This window comes from Borostomias antarcticus (genome assembly GCF_949987555.1).
Source record: "Borostomias antarcticus genome assembly, chromosome: 15".
NCBI lineage: Eukaryota > Metazoa > Chordata > Actinopteri > Stomiiformes > Stomiidae > Borostomias > Borostomias antarcticus.
Window position 1 is genome coordinate 15257115 of NC_140248.1, and position 17099 is coordinate 15274213.

Here is a 17099-nt window from a genome sequence, read left to right on the forward strand (position 1 = left end):
GTTCTGTCGTTCCCATTTCCTGTCTTTCTTTGATTCTTTCTTCCTTTCTTTTAGAGATGGTTTTAAAAAAAAGTGCTGTGAACATGTCGCCGCTAAAGCACCTGAAGACCCGGCCCGAGATCCCGCCTGGACCGGCCGGACCAGCGGAGCCGGGAGAGGGGGCAAGGGAGAGGAGGAGGAGGAGGAGGAGCAGGGAGAGGGATAGAAGTAAGGGAGGGGGATGAGGGATCGGAGGAGAGGAGGAAGAGTGTGTCCTGCTCAGTGCTGAATCCTCCTGATGGACTGGATCTGGGGAGTCTGGGCGTGGAAGCCAAACTCGCGGTAGCACTTGTACTCTCCTCCGTGGCAGTCGCACTCCAGGATGTACTGGTGGCCGCGGTAGCCGGGGTACTGGTAGCACACCCAACTATGGAGAGAAGCAACAACAAGGTCAGATGTGCGGGTTTCTGAGGATAGTTAATGCAAACCACTAGAGTGTGGGAGATACAGAAGAGATATACTGGTATTATGTTAGTAGGGGGTGTAATGTTTGTCTGTGTGTGTGTGTGTGTGTGTGTGTGTGTGTGTGTGTGTGTGTGTGTGTGTGTGTGTGTGTGTGTGTGCGTGTGTGTGTGTGTGTGTGTGTGTGTGGTACTCACGCTCCACTCTGGATGTGCATGGATCCGACCTCGTTGTTGAACCAGCCCATGGCCTGCAGGGAGGGGTAGTCGTCGCACAGCTCAAACTGACGACCCAACATGTTCTCCTGCTCATAGATGGTCATACGGCACTCCTTGTGGCTCTGGGCAGGAAAGAGTGACAACAGTTTGAGGTAAAAAAAAAAAAGACTAGTTATTATTATGAATACATATTATTATCATGAATATGTGTAATGCATTTTTTAACTAATGGACATTTAATAATAATAATATATTTTGTAGTTTTGATGACGGTGGTCGTAAGGGTGGTAGTGATGTGATCTGTTTGCATCGAACGTACAGCGGAGCAGATGGGCCTGAAGGAGATCATCCGTTCGATGCGGTAGGAGTTGCTGCCGCTGTAGGCCTCGAAGCGAGGGTAGTCTCCCTTCTCCAGGACAAACTGCTGGCCACAGAAACTGGAGTGCTCATAGCCCACCCAGCTAGAGACGGAGAGGGAGAGGTGAAGAATACGTCAGCAATGCTCTGATATCTGGTGGTGGATCGTCAGTAGAAGAGAATTATCAGATGTTTTTTAGAACACCGAAACCGAGACTTACGCTCCGCACTCGACCTTCAGGGAGCGGATGTTCTCCATTCCACACTCCATGATGTTCTGGCAGCAGGCGGTGAACTCCATACGCTTTCCCTGGAAGAACTCCTGGTCGTACACAGTGATCTGAGGAACACACACATCATTTGGCAGGCTGGTCTCACTTTGGTAATGTTGTTTCGGGGGGTGGGGGGGAGGGGGGGGGGTGCTTTGGTACTGTATGAAATAAAGGTGTTTTCAACCCAAGAAGCTTGGCCTAACCAATGTCCCAGCTTTAGGACAAGGGGCTTGTGTTACTAACGGGTTCGTTCAAGGTGTGAGGCTTATTTGAGACCTGCTGGTAAATGCTGAGGCCAGCAGGTCTCTGTCTTCACATGGTGAGAGTATTTATTCATTTGTAGAAGGAAAGAGTGCTATATTGACATATTGTTTTATCAATCAATCTTTATTGCCGGTGAGGAGGGCTAGCGAGTGTCCTGTATGCTCACCTTCCATGGGCCCATTGGCATGGGGTTCATGGTGTGCATGGGGTTAGTCTGAGCCATCGTGTTCATTATCTAAGTAGTGACCTGGAGGGAGAGAGAGGAGCAGTTAGATTAGATGAAGCACAAACGCACTAACACTGACAAAAACTAACCCAATCACATATTTTACGTCACACATTTTGAATTAACTAAAAAAACAACTGAATCTTAAACTATGCTTTACAGTACAAAGAGGTTTGCATGTGTAGGATGGGTGACCAGGCATACTGACCCTCCTGTTATCCTACCACTCGATAAACAGGCCTATCTGCATGATTCTTTCATATCTTGTACTACGTCACGTTAAACAAGCTGAATAAATGATTTGGCTTCAGAAAAGTCTAACAAACAAACATCCCAGTCCATGAAGGGTCAGACATGATGTGCCATTAAGATCCAGAGACAGAAACACAATCCACAACTGGTCTGCGCTGTAACTGCTGCACTAAGACCCTAACCCTTCCCCATCTTTTTTGTGTACAAAGGCATATCAGACCTACCCAAAGCAGTGAGCTGTGTTATTGTCGCAGGGATTCCACTGAGCGGTCTGCCAGGCTGGTGTGTGTGGGGGTATATATACACGCTCGTGGGGGGCAGGGGCCAAGGGAGAGGCATGCCCAGGGTAGTGTCAGCACTTTGCTTTGGGCTCCATTGTTTTTTGGGCCGGAGCCTAAGAGGGGGTTAACACACACACACATACATACACACACATACAAAGAGAGCAGGTGTCAATGCTGCACTCTACACACACACACACACACACACACACACACACACACACACACACACACACTGATTCAGACATGTACACAATCTAGGGACACAACCACACCCATAGACACAGACTGACTCAAATACAGTTCAGCGTTCATATGCTTACTGCATGCTGCCAGGTTCAGGTGCTCTTCAACAACATCCACAATCTGGATTCATCACAAAGATCAACAGCCATTACTTTTGTACTTTTATTCACTTTGTTACATTTGAGTCCTTTAGCAGACTCTTTTATCCAAAGCGACTTACTATAAGTACATAAGTAATAGTAACATAAGCTTTACTATAAGTAAAGCCTTCTTCACTGGCTATTTTAAAGAATAAAAACCTGGTGGCCAAATCTATTTGTGAATGACATCGCTGTCCTGTTTTGTGACTAGCTGTGGGGAATGGGGAGCAATCGAACTGCCAGGGGCAATAGAACTGCCAGGGGCAGGGGTTAGACAGCTTCATACTGGCAAGACTAGCACTGGTTTGGTACTGGCTGATTGTGGATGTAGTGCCATTTTTATGTGAGAGTGGTTGGTTTTGTTGATTTTAGTCATAGAATGTTATTTTAATTTGCCCTACAATCTCGATGTACAGTATTTTCAATCACATTGGCCGGGAAAAAGGACATCATTCTCATCCTCATAACCAAACCATCATTGTTCTTTACGATTAGTGAATCCAAATGGTCAATATGGACTCAGCATGATTTAAATGAGCCAGTCAGGTCCAGAATATCAATGTGCGATTTACTGTACAGGGAAGGGCAGAGACCTACAGTGAAGTCCTACTATCTCTACAGCTCTCCCCCCAGTCATTGTGTCACTAAAGCAAACACGCGTGAACAAAGCATCTCTGATAGAGACTGGTGGGCTCCACAGCGGTCAGCACATTGCCCAGGACTGCGTGTGTTGTGTGTGTGTGTGTGTGTGTGTGTGTGTCTGTGTGTGTGTGTGTGTGTGTGTGTGTGTGTGTGCGTGTGTGTGTGCGTGCGTGCGTGTGTGTGCGTGTGTTTATGTATGTAAGAATATTGTGATACAAAGTGTATGTGTGTTTGTATGTGTGAGCATACATGCATATAAGTGTGTACATTCATGACATTATATTCCTCTGTTGTGTTTGTGTGTGTGTGTTTGTGTGTGTGTGTGTGTGTGTGTGTGTGTGTTTCTGCTGATTGCAGCAGCCCCATGGTGACAAAGAGACCAGCAAAGTCAGCAAGCCTATGGGAGCAGCCCTGTGTCACCATATACACTCCATATGCACCATATATAAACATACACACCTAACAGACATCTGACCATTTCCATTCTAAAAGGGTCGATAAACACACACACACACACATACACACACAGAAACAAAATTACATCCAATGAATTCGCTTTCTACAGTATGCGGTTCTGAAAGGATTTTAATAGTGTTATGTATGGCTTTTATTCACTGTCTGTTGGACAGATGTATATTTTTAGTTTTCACAGCCCTGCTTTATCAGTTTTTCTAGTCCATTCCTGTCAGACATGTAATGCTATTGCTTTAGGCCCCTGACATATTCATAAGAGTAGGCCTTTACAATCCATCTTTGACTGTGGCTTGTATTGCAGTAAATGCAGATGGCCTCTAGGGTGCAACATATCTTCAAAAACACCTCCATGGTGACCTCACCTGACCTGCTGCTTCTGGGTACTCAAGAGTACACCTGACCAGACGTTCCAGGATCTCTGAGAAGAACCGGTGTGACATTCCAGAATCAGAGAGAATATTCCAGCTGTCAAGAATAGTCCTGGTTCAAAAAAAGCTTCAGGAACACAGCAGTGTGGGTGTGGACATGGACATTTAAATGGGCATGTCCACGAGTTAAGACTGAATTTACAAAATAGACCACCAAAAGACCGATTGTCTGCATGATTCCACAGCGAGGTGAATGAAACCTTATGCCTCTGCCTTCCGTATTGAGGCAACATTATTTAATGTTATTGCATTACCCCTTGTGTGTGTGTGTGTGTGTGTTAGGGCTAGTGGAGGAGGACCAAAGAGCAGACACAACAGGCGTAAGGGGACAAAACCATGTTGGGGCACGTTTATTGGCGAGGGTCAGGTACATGGCAGTCAGACAGGCCAGGGGTCAGGCAGGAATGTGGCAGTCAGACAGGCCGGGGGTCCAGGCAGGTTCTTGGTTCTCCAGACAGGCAAGGTTCAGGCAGTGGCAGGGAGGGCAGACTAGGAGGAAAGAAAACAAAAAGGGTGAGGTAGGGTTTAGGATAAAGGCAGGTCTTGGTTAGAGCTAGAGACACGACGTGATACCCACTATGGTCAACGATCTGGCACCGACTGCTGAGTAGCCCGGCTTCTTATCCTGGCTGAGATGGGTTGATTGGATTGGAGATGTCAGGCAGGTGTGAAGTGGGAACATGCCCGGCTCGTGGGTGATTGGTGATGTCAGGCAGGTGTGGAGTGGGAGCACGCCCGGCTCGTTGGTGAGAGCGCAGTTCCCGCTGCGTCCTCTGGGATGTACCAGGGGAGCCTGAGTCAGTGTCAGAGTCAGAGGCCGTGGCAGCTTGACGAAGGCGGGGCTGACGAGGCGGGGGCGTGACAGTGTGTGTGTGTGTGCATGTATATATCTATCTATCTAATCTATCTATCTATCTATCTATCTATCTATCTATCTATATATATATATACTGTATATATGTAGGCCTATAAAAATACTGTTGGCCTATATATACCAGTAAAACCACTGGGAAGAAAATAAAAAGAATTATAGCCTAATAAAGAAATGGTGCCATACTGTAACTGTGTGAGGTCACCCTCATAGATAAGTGTGAGGTCACCCCCGCATGCATCTGAAAAACAACCACCTGTTAAGTTATTCCATGTCACTGGCAATGAAGAGGAGTTTGGGGTCAGGGTGTGAGACAGCCCCCCATCTGGACTAAATGTGAGTGACCACCCCATTCCCCTGACAGTGCCACTATAGTTATAAGTATTGTCAGTTGTCACTTGCATCACGACAGCACTCTCCTCAAGAGCACTTCCAAATGAAAGCCAACAAAAAAAGAGTCCGAAGTTTAAGGGCCATTAATTATCAACCACCTGTGGTAGTCCCACAATTAAGTAGGTGGAAAACAGGCAAAACCACTTTTCGAGTGACATCGGAAACGGACTGCACCATAATTGAGATGGGGGGCCGCGGATGCTACCGCCGGGGACTGCTGCTGTTGTTCACAATGCAAGCAGCAGCTTGCTGACATATGAATCATCATGATATGTGGATGATGGGCGAAACCGTGTCGTCAGTGTGTATAGCCTACGTCAACCCTGCCTCCATATGCGAACCAAGATGCTCCCCCTCCCTGTGACCGCGTCAAACCATCTGTTCCTATTTCATTTCAATTAGCCCACTGTAACTGAATTTAAAATACTAGCCCAAGATATATATATATATTTAAATCACAATAATTTATAGGCTACACTCCAGAACACGGTCACTGTGCTTTAAACCGGCCAGAGGAGGAACCAGCCAGGCGCTCTGTCGGTGAGAAGGCTACGGAGAGAAGGATCTACCGTTACCCCGGCGCAGCTACAGCCGTCTCTGCAGCACGGGAAGAAGACTGGATTTGAATTAAGCACCGGGCATACAACAGCTGTACATCCTTCGGCGAGGGAGGGTAGCGTAGCCTACTGTTTTATCTTGCAAGCCTGGGGTAGGAAGGGGAGGAGGGACGGAGAATGAGCTATTCTTGTACCAGTAGAGGCAACAGCCAGGACACGTCAAGCGTTAAGAAGTCCGCCGGTAATAACCCAGGAGATACCAGAGGCAGCGGGAATAGCAGCGCCAGTACCGTTACCGGAGGCGGCCAGGCGAACCCGAACCCGACGGCGGCAATGAAAGTGAAGAAAGGCTCCAACTCGGCGGACGTGGGGGTGCCGGTGACTACGGAGGAAGAGCTGCTCGCCAACACAATCATCACCCCGGAGGATGTCTTGGGCTTGCAGAAGATCACAGAGAGTAAGTGAGCCTGGCAAAAGGCTTCTACAATCACGTTCTTTAATCACACGTTTTAACCCCCCATGGTGGCTGCCTGGCTGGAATATAATGAAGCGATCCGGGTGAAATTGCAGTGTTTGGATGAATGTAATTCCTGATCAGAATAGTGCTGGTCTAGTGGCTACCCCAATTCAATTTCAAATTGTATTTATTTCCCGCATCATTTGGGAAGTACGGAATATTATAGGCTGTGATCAGTCAGGCTGGCAGGGCTATCAAAAGTTAAGAGAATTCAAACAGGTGATTTTGTTGAATTTACACCAGCCTCTGCAACATAGGGTAGACTTAGCAATTAAACTCTAGAGCGTGCAAAAAGGAAGAGAGAGAGGGAGAGAGCGAGCGGGAGAGAGAGTGTGTGTTCAATTCAATTCTTTATTTCGGACCCAGGGGGATCTATATCACAATAAAAACACAGTAAAATACAGCACATTAAAAAGATGAGAAAAAATAACTAAAAAACAAAGCCCTCCACATAGCTCAATTTCTGACAGGCAGGCTTATTCGCCAATGGTTCCAGAGGCTGGAAGAGAATCTGACAGAACTGCATACCGGGTTAGTTATGACAGTAATGATGTCATTATCTGACTCAGATGCCCTACACATAAATGTATACATCAAATTACGAAGCACAGCAGAACAGGTAGGTACCCCGACACTCACAAACATATGGCTTGCACTGGAGCTTCTTGGAGCTCTCAGCAGCAGCCTTATGCTGTCATTATAAGCCACAGTGAGCCTTCTGATGTGCCTCGCTTATATCGACCCCACAGGTGGGCAGTATACAATGATGTACAGTACGCTTTAAAGAGTGTGTGTGTGTGTGTGTGTAAGTTAGAGAGAAAGACACACACACACAGCACTTAAGTAGCCTACACAGGGGATCAGCCGAGCCTATGTATTAATCTCTGATACCCAGGCCCCAACCCAGAGAACTAGGACAGTGTTAGCTAATAGGACTGGACTATTTTAAGGCGACTATAAGTCTACCTTACACAACATCCTGGCATATATGAGACCAGTGAATGACCAGTCATCCCCTGGCGTGAGAGGCTTCTCTCACGCTTCTGTGGGGCTAGACTGTTATGCACAAGGAGCCCTCTCTCTCTCAATCTCTCTCTCTCTCTCTCTCTCTCTCTCTCTCTCTCTCTCTGTCTGTCTCTCTCTCTCTCTCTCTCTCTGTCTCTCTTTCTCTGTCCCCCGTCCAGTTTAATAGTGTACATGAAGACTAGGGGAGTGAGACACTTTAGACCATCTGGCCCACCCTCCCTTCTCTCTCTCTCTTCACGGTTTGTCACTTGAGAATCCCAGACACCTGTTTACAACAGAGGAAGGGCAGCAGAGAACCAGCCTACTGGACATGTGTTTGTTTGTTTGTTTATATGGTTTTCAATTAGCGAGGCTGCGCTGGGATAACTGTGCTGTAGCACCAGGGGATATCCTAAACGATTCAGTCTCCCAGACCCAGGCCTTCTTACTACCATAGAAACACTCCCAGCGTCCTTAGGGAAGGAGACAGGTGTTTGAACCACTGAGGCATGTTGGAATTACTACAGCAACTTGGAAAATCTCTCCATGGTAACTGTTCAGAGGAGACTGTTCACTTTCAACCCCCATCATCTACCCCCCCACTACAGTACATTCCCTCTGTCTCCACATGTCATTGGACGACCCGCTCTACCTCCTGAGCCACAGCCGACCACCCAACATTAAAGGAGTAGTAAAGGGAAAAATCATGTTTAGCCCTGTTTTAAGGTTACTTATGATCATATACAATGGTTCAGATCAAAAAGCTGACAAAACTAGCACTTTTGAGAAAGTTGATAATTGCTCTACCACCGTTTAGGTCATACAATGGATGTGGGTGGGCACCTTGAAAAATCATTCAAAAACATGTTAAACTCTCGATTTCAAAGACAAGAAGCTCACCGAGGGGGTAATTGGTGTCCGTTGGTGTTCTGACATCAAATTCGTCGCAAAGTATGAATCCTGTAGGGTTTTATTGATCATTTTATGAAATCCATTGACTTGTATTGACGTGACCGTTGTAGATGTGTAGATCAATCCGCAGAGGGGATTCAGGAAGCGGAACTACTTACGGTAGCTATTGTTATTGTTTATGTTACTAGGCCACCTAGTTTGCGGAAGTTTACACACATGTGCTGCGACTAAATAGTTCTATGCTAAATATTTAAAAAAGCCTTTCCAGATGAACTAGAATCTTACTTTATGCCGAATTATATGTCAGAACGCCAACTAACACCTCGATGAGTTTCTTGTCTTTGAAATTGAGAGTTGAACATGTTTTTTGAATGAAATTTCACGGTTCCCACCCACATCCATTGTATGACCAAAACGGGGGTGGAGCAATTATCAGACTTTCTCAAAAGTGCTAGTTTTTGTCAACTTATTGATCTAAACCATTGTATATGATCATAAGTAACCTTAAAACAGAGCTAAACATGATTTTTTTTTTACTACTCCTTTAACTACCTGTACCTGTATGCTTTAAGCACACATTTACATGTACTCTGGAGTTTCAGGCTTTATATCAAACAAGCCACACACGCGCACACACACACACACACACAGACACACACCATCTCTCGACGTGTCAGAACGAGAGGTAGTTTTCGTCTGCTGCTGGCCTTGTCTCTGTCTCCCCAAAGAGGAGAGGGATCTCTTCCTCTCATAGGCTGTCACCATTTCTCCTGTCAGAGAGGGAATGAGCCAAGCTGCCCCGAGCGCAGGAAAGGCAGGTACAGAAGGCGATATTTTCAGAATATCTTGTTTTTCCTTAGCTGCAAGATTCTCTTGAGGCAGTCATTTTCACTCAGTCTGATTAGCACAGACTTTACTCCACCTCTGGTCACCTCTATGACCTGATATAATGCTCCTAGGCCCCTGCGCGCTTGTCTATTAATCCCTTATATCACATAGTGCTTATTACCTGCCGTAGTCATCTGGCCATCTGTCACTGGGACTCTTTTATGTAAGGCCGGCTAAGCCTTCGGAGAGCACGCTGTAAATTCAGCACTTATCTCAGACAAACAGACACGTAGACACAAACATGCACGCCTGACCAGACATGGCCTGACCGATGCTACAGAAGCAAGTTAGTAGTCATAGACTCTTAGGTCACTCTGTCATCATTTATTTTTCATTTCTGCTTGTGCTTGTGCTTCTGGCATCTGTTTTTAATTTATTTATTATTTTTTAGATTTGTCTTACAGCTGATCAGTGATCACACTACCCCCACCCCCCCACCCCACCACACACCTTTCTCCAGTCCTAAACTTCACACCAGTCTGCACATCCTCTCCCCCTTCCTCCAGTCATAAACCTCACACCTGTCATATACAGTCCTTCCTCCAGTCCTAAACCCTGGGCCTGCCCTGGCCCCATCCCTCTAGTGATAAGGTGGATTTGCGTTCGTGCGAATCACTAAACCAGATTAGTCCAGTTGAGCTTACTTTGGGGCACAGTGCCTTCCTGCTCTCATCTGATTGGCTGTTCCCTTTATTCTCCCATATAGGTTTATGGCCAGTCCTCTCCTCTCATCCTTCTCTTACATTTCTTGTCTCTTGGATGCTTGTTGGTTCCTGTTATCTTTTACGTTGCAGAAAGTCAGTCAGTCATGCTGAATCAAACAAGATGTGATGTAGAGTAAATTCAGATTGGTCAAAGCTGTACTAAGGTCGTTCCTCGACTGAAAACCACTGTACACAAATACTCACTCAATACAGGGCTCACTCCTTGTTCACAGAAACCTTTATGTAATCGATGTGTATTTACAGCTGCATCCTGATTGGATCGGTGGAATAAGAACAGCCTCTCATTGGTCAAATGGTCGTCTTAGAGGTTGAGATGATGTCACTAAACGTTGGCAGTGATGTCATAATCCATATAAGATAGGAAAGGTAACTAGTATGTGATGTCGTAAACCATATGTAGATAGAAAAGGTAATGTCATAATCTACATCCAGATGTGAAAGGTGACTACTACCTCAAAATACTGTAGGAAAGGTGGATTATGACATCACATACTAGTTACCTTTCCTATCTGGATAATGGAGATTCATTTTTTCTCCTTTTCACTGCCCATTTTGCTCCCTTGTGCTTTTGTTCTCAAACTCTCTTCTCTCACTCTCTCACTGTCTCTCTCTCTCTCTATTTCTTTCTCTTGCCCTCTCTTCCTGCTAAGAGGAAACAATTTAACACTCTCCTAACCCCCATCTGGCTAATCTCTCAGGATTAGTGTTTAAAAATGGCGCCCGCAGTTCTGTGTCCCCCCATACAAAACAATTAAACAGACCTGTTGCACATTATAATCACTTTGTAGCCAACAATACATTTGATATACTATAGACTGATCATCTCGGGGTGGTAGTTTTGAGCCCCACGTTGGCCGCAACTAAAGCATTTAATTCTACATGGTATCATCATGTACATACACACAATTATCCAAGTTCTCCTTGTGTGATTAATGTTTTTGTATATGGTGCGTGACAAGTAAATGCAGTAAACAGTAATAGCTATTACTGTTCATGAAGGGAATGCTCTGTTGATATTCCTCTACTTCCTGTCCATAGAACGATGACTTGACCTGCTTGTCGTCTCTGTGCTAAATCTGTAGCAGGGACGGGGAACCTGGGGCTGTCGGTTGCTAGGTGATGGTGACAGCAAGTGCAGCCACTCATGAGTACGAGAAAACGAGAACTGTGTGTGTACATGTTCATGTGAGACTAGTCTGACTCAACGGGTGTAGGTTTTGGGGATAACCCTTGTCATTCGTTTATTACTGCCCAATCAGTGGTGACGGAATATGTTATCGGCCCAATTAGTGCAGATGGGAAATTCTCCCGTCGCCAATCAGATTCAATCAAATTCCCCTTCACTACGTGAAATAACAACAACCCAGCAACAGCTCTGCCCAAGACGAGCGTGATTGAAATACAGTGTTTTTCCCCCTTACCCCCGAATGGGAATGAGTCCAGACAGACATTCTCCAGCGCTGGCACAGCATAAATGAAGTGTGGAGATAGGTCTGGCTATGCGAGACTAATGTGAGAGATTGTACATGTTTGAAACCACCAGTGTACATGTTCATGTGTAGGCTATGCTATGTACATTTGTCGGTGTACCTACAGTACCAGGTTGGCAGGTGTGAGATTTTGGTAGCATACACACATATGTGCACGTGCCACAATACTGTTCTCTGAGATGCCATCTAATTATTTTTGTCATGAGGCATCCCAGGAGCCGGGTAGCAGCAGAGCGCAGTCCCTCCCAGGGAGTGCGCCACAGCTCGGCGAAGAAGTCTGCACCACACCTGTGCTGTGTTCTGCTGAAGACTCATTACACCACACCTGTGCCTTGTTCTGACATTCACCCTCATTAGTAGAGTATTTAAACCCTGTTGTGTTCTGTGTTTGATCTTGACAATGTAGAGATACTCTGTTACTCAGCCTCTCGAGTTGATCTGATTTTTTGATGATTATTTTCATTTTTTGGGTGAAGTAAAGCATCAATTTGAACTCTCTAGCATTGTCATCTCCTCACATGGTCCTAGCCATCTTTGACTCATAACAATTTCAGCACAAGATAGAGGGCTGAGGGAGTGTCACAGCAGATGTGTAAGAGCTGGAAATCCTGGCCTATGAACTGTAGTGTGTCGGAGTGTTTCCGATAGCAAGTCAAAGCCTTGTTTGTGATGAGCAGCAGTTCTGTTGACTTCCTGTCTGTGTTCAGTGTGGTGTGTTCTTCACACGCAGACAACTTTCAGAGTGGTTTGGTCTATCTTTCTCCATCTGTCTGGTTCCTGTCATCTTTTATCTGTGTCTGCCTGCTTTCAGCACAGTAAAGAAACTCTTGTCATATGCTGAGACCATTTCTTATAGCACAGTAGTAGCTACAGTATGAGAGGCATGTAGTCTTATTGCAATTTTGCAATTATTTTGCTATTAGTAAGTGCGATTAACTTAAATATAAAAACAAGGTGATTTGAGGTGCTGCAACAATTGTTCAACACTGTTTGCACAGGTCTGTACTTAAAGGTCCGCTGAGATTTTTGTGCCAAAATCAGCATTAATAATTATTACCTGACATAGGTTTCAGCTTTGAATTAATGAATTTTGTCATGTATGTCTTTAGCTTTTATGGCAATATAATAAATTAATAGTTGTTTATTTCAGTTCATTGTCAGATATAAAATCTATATCAATCTATGTCAGCGGACCTTGAAGTCTAGAACACTTGCAGCACCTCCACTCACCGTTTTTATATGAAAGTGCCACCACAGTTAATTACACTTACTAATTACAATATCACGCCAAATAATCACAATTATTTTAGTCATAATCGTACTGCCCTAATGTTCACACACACAGACACACACACACACACACACACACACACACACTGTAGAAACACACACTCACACGCATATCTGTGCTCAAGGGTTAGAGGGCTCCATGGGAACTATGAGACGAGGATAACACCAGTTGTGTGACACACACTCGCAGCATTATGATCATATGTACTGTAATAGCATTATGATCATACGGTAATAGCATTATGATCATATGTACTGTAATAGCATTATGATCATATGTACTGTAATAGCATTATGATCATACTGTAATAGTATTATGATCATAATGTAATAGCATTATGATCATATGTACTGTAATAGCATTATGATCATACGGTAATAGCATTATGATCATATGTACTGTAATAGCATTATGATCATATGGTAATAGCATCATGATCATATGTACTATAACAGCATTATAATCATAGCATATGTATTGTGCAAAGCATCTATCTGTGAGTAGGCTAAGATCTGGCCATGGTGGCGTTGTCGGTGTTGGTAATAGCCGTTTCCCCCCGTTGGAGTGCTTAGCGTTGGCAGGGTGAGGGATATAATGAGATGAGGTCATTCTGCAGGGGAGCTAGCGTCAGTATTCAGACAGACTGAGAGAAACATGGCCATCACATTCAAACACATCAGAGAAAGAGAACCACTCTGAACACACACAAACACACACACACACAGGATTGGTAGGGAATACACATGTCAGCTGCTAAACACCTACACACTGACGCACTCTGTGAGACCTGACACAATCACTGACACACAAACACACACACACACACACACATCCACACCCACACACTTTCACCCACACACTTTCACTGTTAGCCTTGCCTGAGGTGATGATGGATTAGTGGAATGGAGTAAAGCTTCTTCCCTCAGGGAACTGCTGATCTCTGGACTTAACTCAGTAGCTATACTCAACACAACAGCACCTTATATTTATACTCATTAGACTGTCTATAATACATTCTATGCATATAATATACCTGTACTCTCTCTAGATCCATATGTATGCTTATTTATTTAAATCAACTATACGACTATACTCTCCGAGCTTACCATTCCTTTCATATATTTTGTGTTTGTGTATTTTGTGTCCTTTTGTATTTTGTTATACAGTGTATATATATATATATATATATATTATTTATTTATTTATTTTGACCTTATGTTACAGTATGCTTATAGGGCTTGGGAACATGTAGTCCCAGACACGACCATCTTGTTTCTACACAGGTGTATCTATTTGTCTGATTGGCTCTATTGCATAGAATCCTATGCAATCAGACAAATAGATACACCTGTGTAGAAACAAGATGGTCGTGTCTGGGACTACATTTTCCCAAGCCCTATTGTTCAAATTTTAGTAGCTAGCAGAAAAACATTCCACTGCTCATTGTACTGGTTTGATAGGCATGTGACAAATAAAAGTTTGAACTTTGACCTAAATGTGTGTGTGTGGGGGGAGGGGGGGGGGGGTAACCAAGGTAGCGGTTCTTGTGGTGGTGACAGATATGCAGGGAACACTAATCAATAGTGACACTTAGTGCCTGGTGATGGCAGGAAGGATAAGAAGTAGAAATAGCTGTGTGTGTGTGTGCGTGTGTGTGTGTGGGTGCGAGTGTCTTCCATGGATAGATACATACTTTAATAATCCCTGAGGTTGTAGCAGTACATACAACACTTAAGCATGGTAACACAGTAAGTCACAAAGCCAAAATCAGGACAAATAAGGATAAAAGGCACACGATCAGTACTATTTACAGTACTATTTATAGAACTACAGTAAACAATCAAACCAGAGTCTAAATCTCAGCTGTACCAGTCAAATCAAGTCAATCAGACTTAATCAAATCAGCTGTGTGTCAATTCAAGTCACATCAGGAATGTTAAACTGTCACGTCCAAGAAACGTCCTAGCACCAAGACAGTCTGTCCTAACCCACCTCACGCTGGCTCAGGTCCATGGCATCCTGCCAGTCAAGCATTGAACAGTCTGATGGCAACTGGTAGGAAGGACCTCCTGAAGCGCTCCGTAGAGCACCATGGCCGCCTGGCCAGGAGGAGTGCCATCATGAAGGGGGTGGGAGGGCGGGAAACTGTTTGTATTCAACAGTACAGTATCCATTTTAAACTAATTTAAACGCATGGTTTAACACGTTTTTTAAATATTTTTTTAAGTGCTTAGATGACCTGCAACAATAAGACAAACGAAAAATTGCTAGCGTTAGCTTGCTAGATAAATGCTCGGAACCACTTGGCATTTTCAAATGTATTTTCTCCATATCGGTATACCTACACTCGCTACAACAGACTGGTAGAACATGTTGCGCATTGTTCTACATGCATCAAAGGACCTGGGCCTCTTCAGGAAGTAGAGGCGACTGTGAATTATATATTATATATATAAGGGGCTCTGCCCCTTCTTGTAAATGGGCTCGGTGTAGGTCCAATTGTTTTCATGGCAGTATTCTGTTTCTGTTACATATTAACATGGCATTTTTCTCTTCCCCCGCCCCCTATCTCTGTCAGACTACCTGTGTGGGCCAGATGACAACGTGTTCAGCATTGACTTCACCAGGTTTAAGATCAGAGACATGGAGACTGGGACAGTACTATTCGAAATCACAAAACCTCCTTCTACGGGTGAGACCCACACAGGCGCACACACACACACACACACACACACACACACACACACACACACACACACACACACACACACACACAGTATAACTGTGACTTTACATATATTGTTATTCCTCTCTCTCTCTCTCTCTCTCTCTCTCTCTCTCCCTCTCTCACAGACAAAGCAGGGCAGAAGAGGGATGTTGACCCAAATGCCGGACGCTTCGTCCGCTACCAGTTCACACCCGCCTTTCTCAGACTGCAACAAGTGGGCGCCACGTAGGTTTTTGTCTGCTTATTAGAGAATTTACCCACACTCAATCAGGCAGTTACAGCATGGAGCCTGAAATATACCACCTCTCTTTTCTATTTATTTATTCTGTTTCTCTCTCTGTCTCTCTCTCCCTCTCCCTCTCCCTCCCTCCCTCCCTCTCTCTCTCTGTCTCTCTCTCTCTCGCTCTCCCTCTCTCAGTGTGGAGTTCACAGTTGGAGACATGCCCATAGAGAACTTCAGGATGATCGAGAGGCACTACTTCAGAGAGAAGCTGCTCAAGAGCTTTGACTTTGAGTTTGGCTTCTGCATGCCTAGCAGCAAGAACACCTGTGAACACATCTACGAGTTCCCTTCGCTGTCTGAGGACATTAGTGAGTAGACACATACACACACGCACGCACGCACACACACACACACACACACACACACACACACGCACACTGCCTGTTGATATCAATGAGCAGAACAATTTATAAGACACACATAATCTGTACCCGGTCTGACTATGTCTCTGTCGCCCCCGGCAGTGCGAGAGATGATCCTGCACCCCTACGAGACACAGTCAGACAGCTTCTACTTTGTGGACAACAAGCTGGTGATGCACAACAAGGCAGACTACTCCTACAGCGGAGGGGGGCCCTAGAGGCTCCTGGAGGCCCCTCAGCCCAACAGAGGGACAGATGGATGTACAGACAGAGCTAGGGACCATGTACACACATACACAAACACCCCTCTGCTTCCATGGTCTCTCCCCTCTCTTCTCCCCTCCTCCAAAGAACAGCTATGGTCCCACTCCTCACAGAACACCTCTTAACAACCCGAATGTGTGTGTGTGTGTGTGTGTGTGTGTGTGTGCGTGTGGGTATGCGTGCGCACATTTATGCATGTACAAATAGTTTGTTGTGGGAATTGGAGCCGGGACACACACACACACACACACACACACACACACCACACACACACATTCTCAGACATGGCCTGGACAGCCATTTGTCCAGCTGATTCGGTACCAGCGTGGTCTAAGGTGTGGAATGTGGAGCGGCCAGTGCTCTAGGAGGCTACACCAGCATATCTCTGTTTAAGACCAGTCGACTCTGGTCCTAAACAGAGAAGCCAGTTCTTCTGTGTCCTCTGATTGTCTGAAGTGTCTGTGTGTTTGTTTCCTGGTGGATGTTAGTGTGTTTTTGCATGAGTGTTTGTGTGTGTTTGTGTGTGTGTGTGTGTGTGTGTGTGTGTGTGTGTGTGTGTGTGTGTGTGTGTG

General features: G+C 45.1%; 2 protein-coding genes across 2 annotated transcripts; one reads left to right on the forward strand and one right to left on the reverse strand.

Annotated features, from left to right (window-relative positions):
- Nucleotides 1-258: 258 nt before the first annotated feature.
- Nucleotides 259-1775, reverse strand: LOC311318349 (beta-crystallin A1-like; the record flags this gene model as incomplete). The annotated part of the gene is made up of 5 exons (XM_084449649.1): nt 259-406; nt 639-781; nt 979-1120; nt 1238-1356; nt 1719-1775. 5 exons carry the CDS (start codon nt 1773-1775, stop codon nt 259-261), a joined length of 609 nt encoding a protein of 202 aa, XP_084305775.1.
- A 4464-nt stretch (nt 1776-6239) lies between these two features.
- Nucleotides 6240-16481, forward strand: unc119a2 (unc-119 lipid binding chaperone a2; the record flags this gene model as incomplete). Its single annotated transcript, XM_084450279.1, has 5 exons — nt 6240-6519; nt 15469-15582; nt 15744-15843; nt 16037-16209; nt 16366-16481. 5 exons carry the CDS (start codon nt 6240-6242, stop codon nt 16479-16481), a joined length of 783 nt encoding a protein of 260 aa, XP_084306405.1.
- Between the last annotated feature and the right edge of the window lie 618 nt (nt 16482-17099).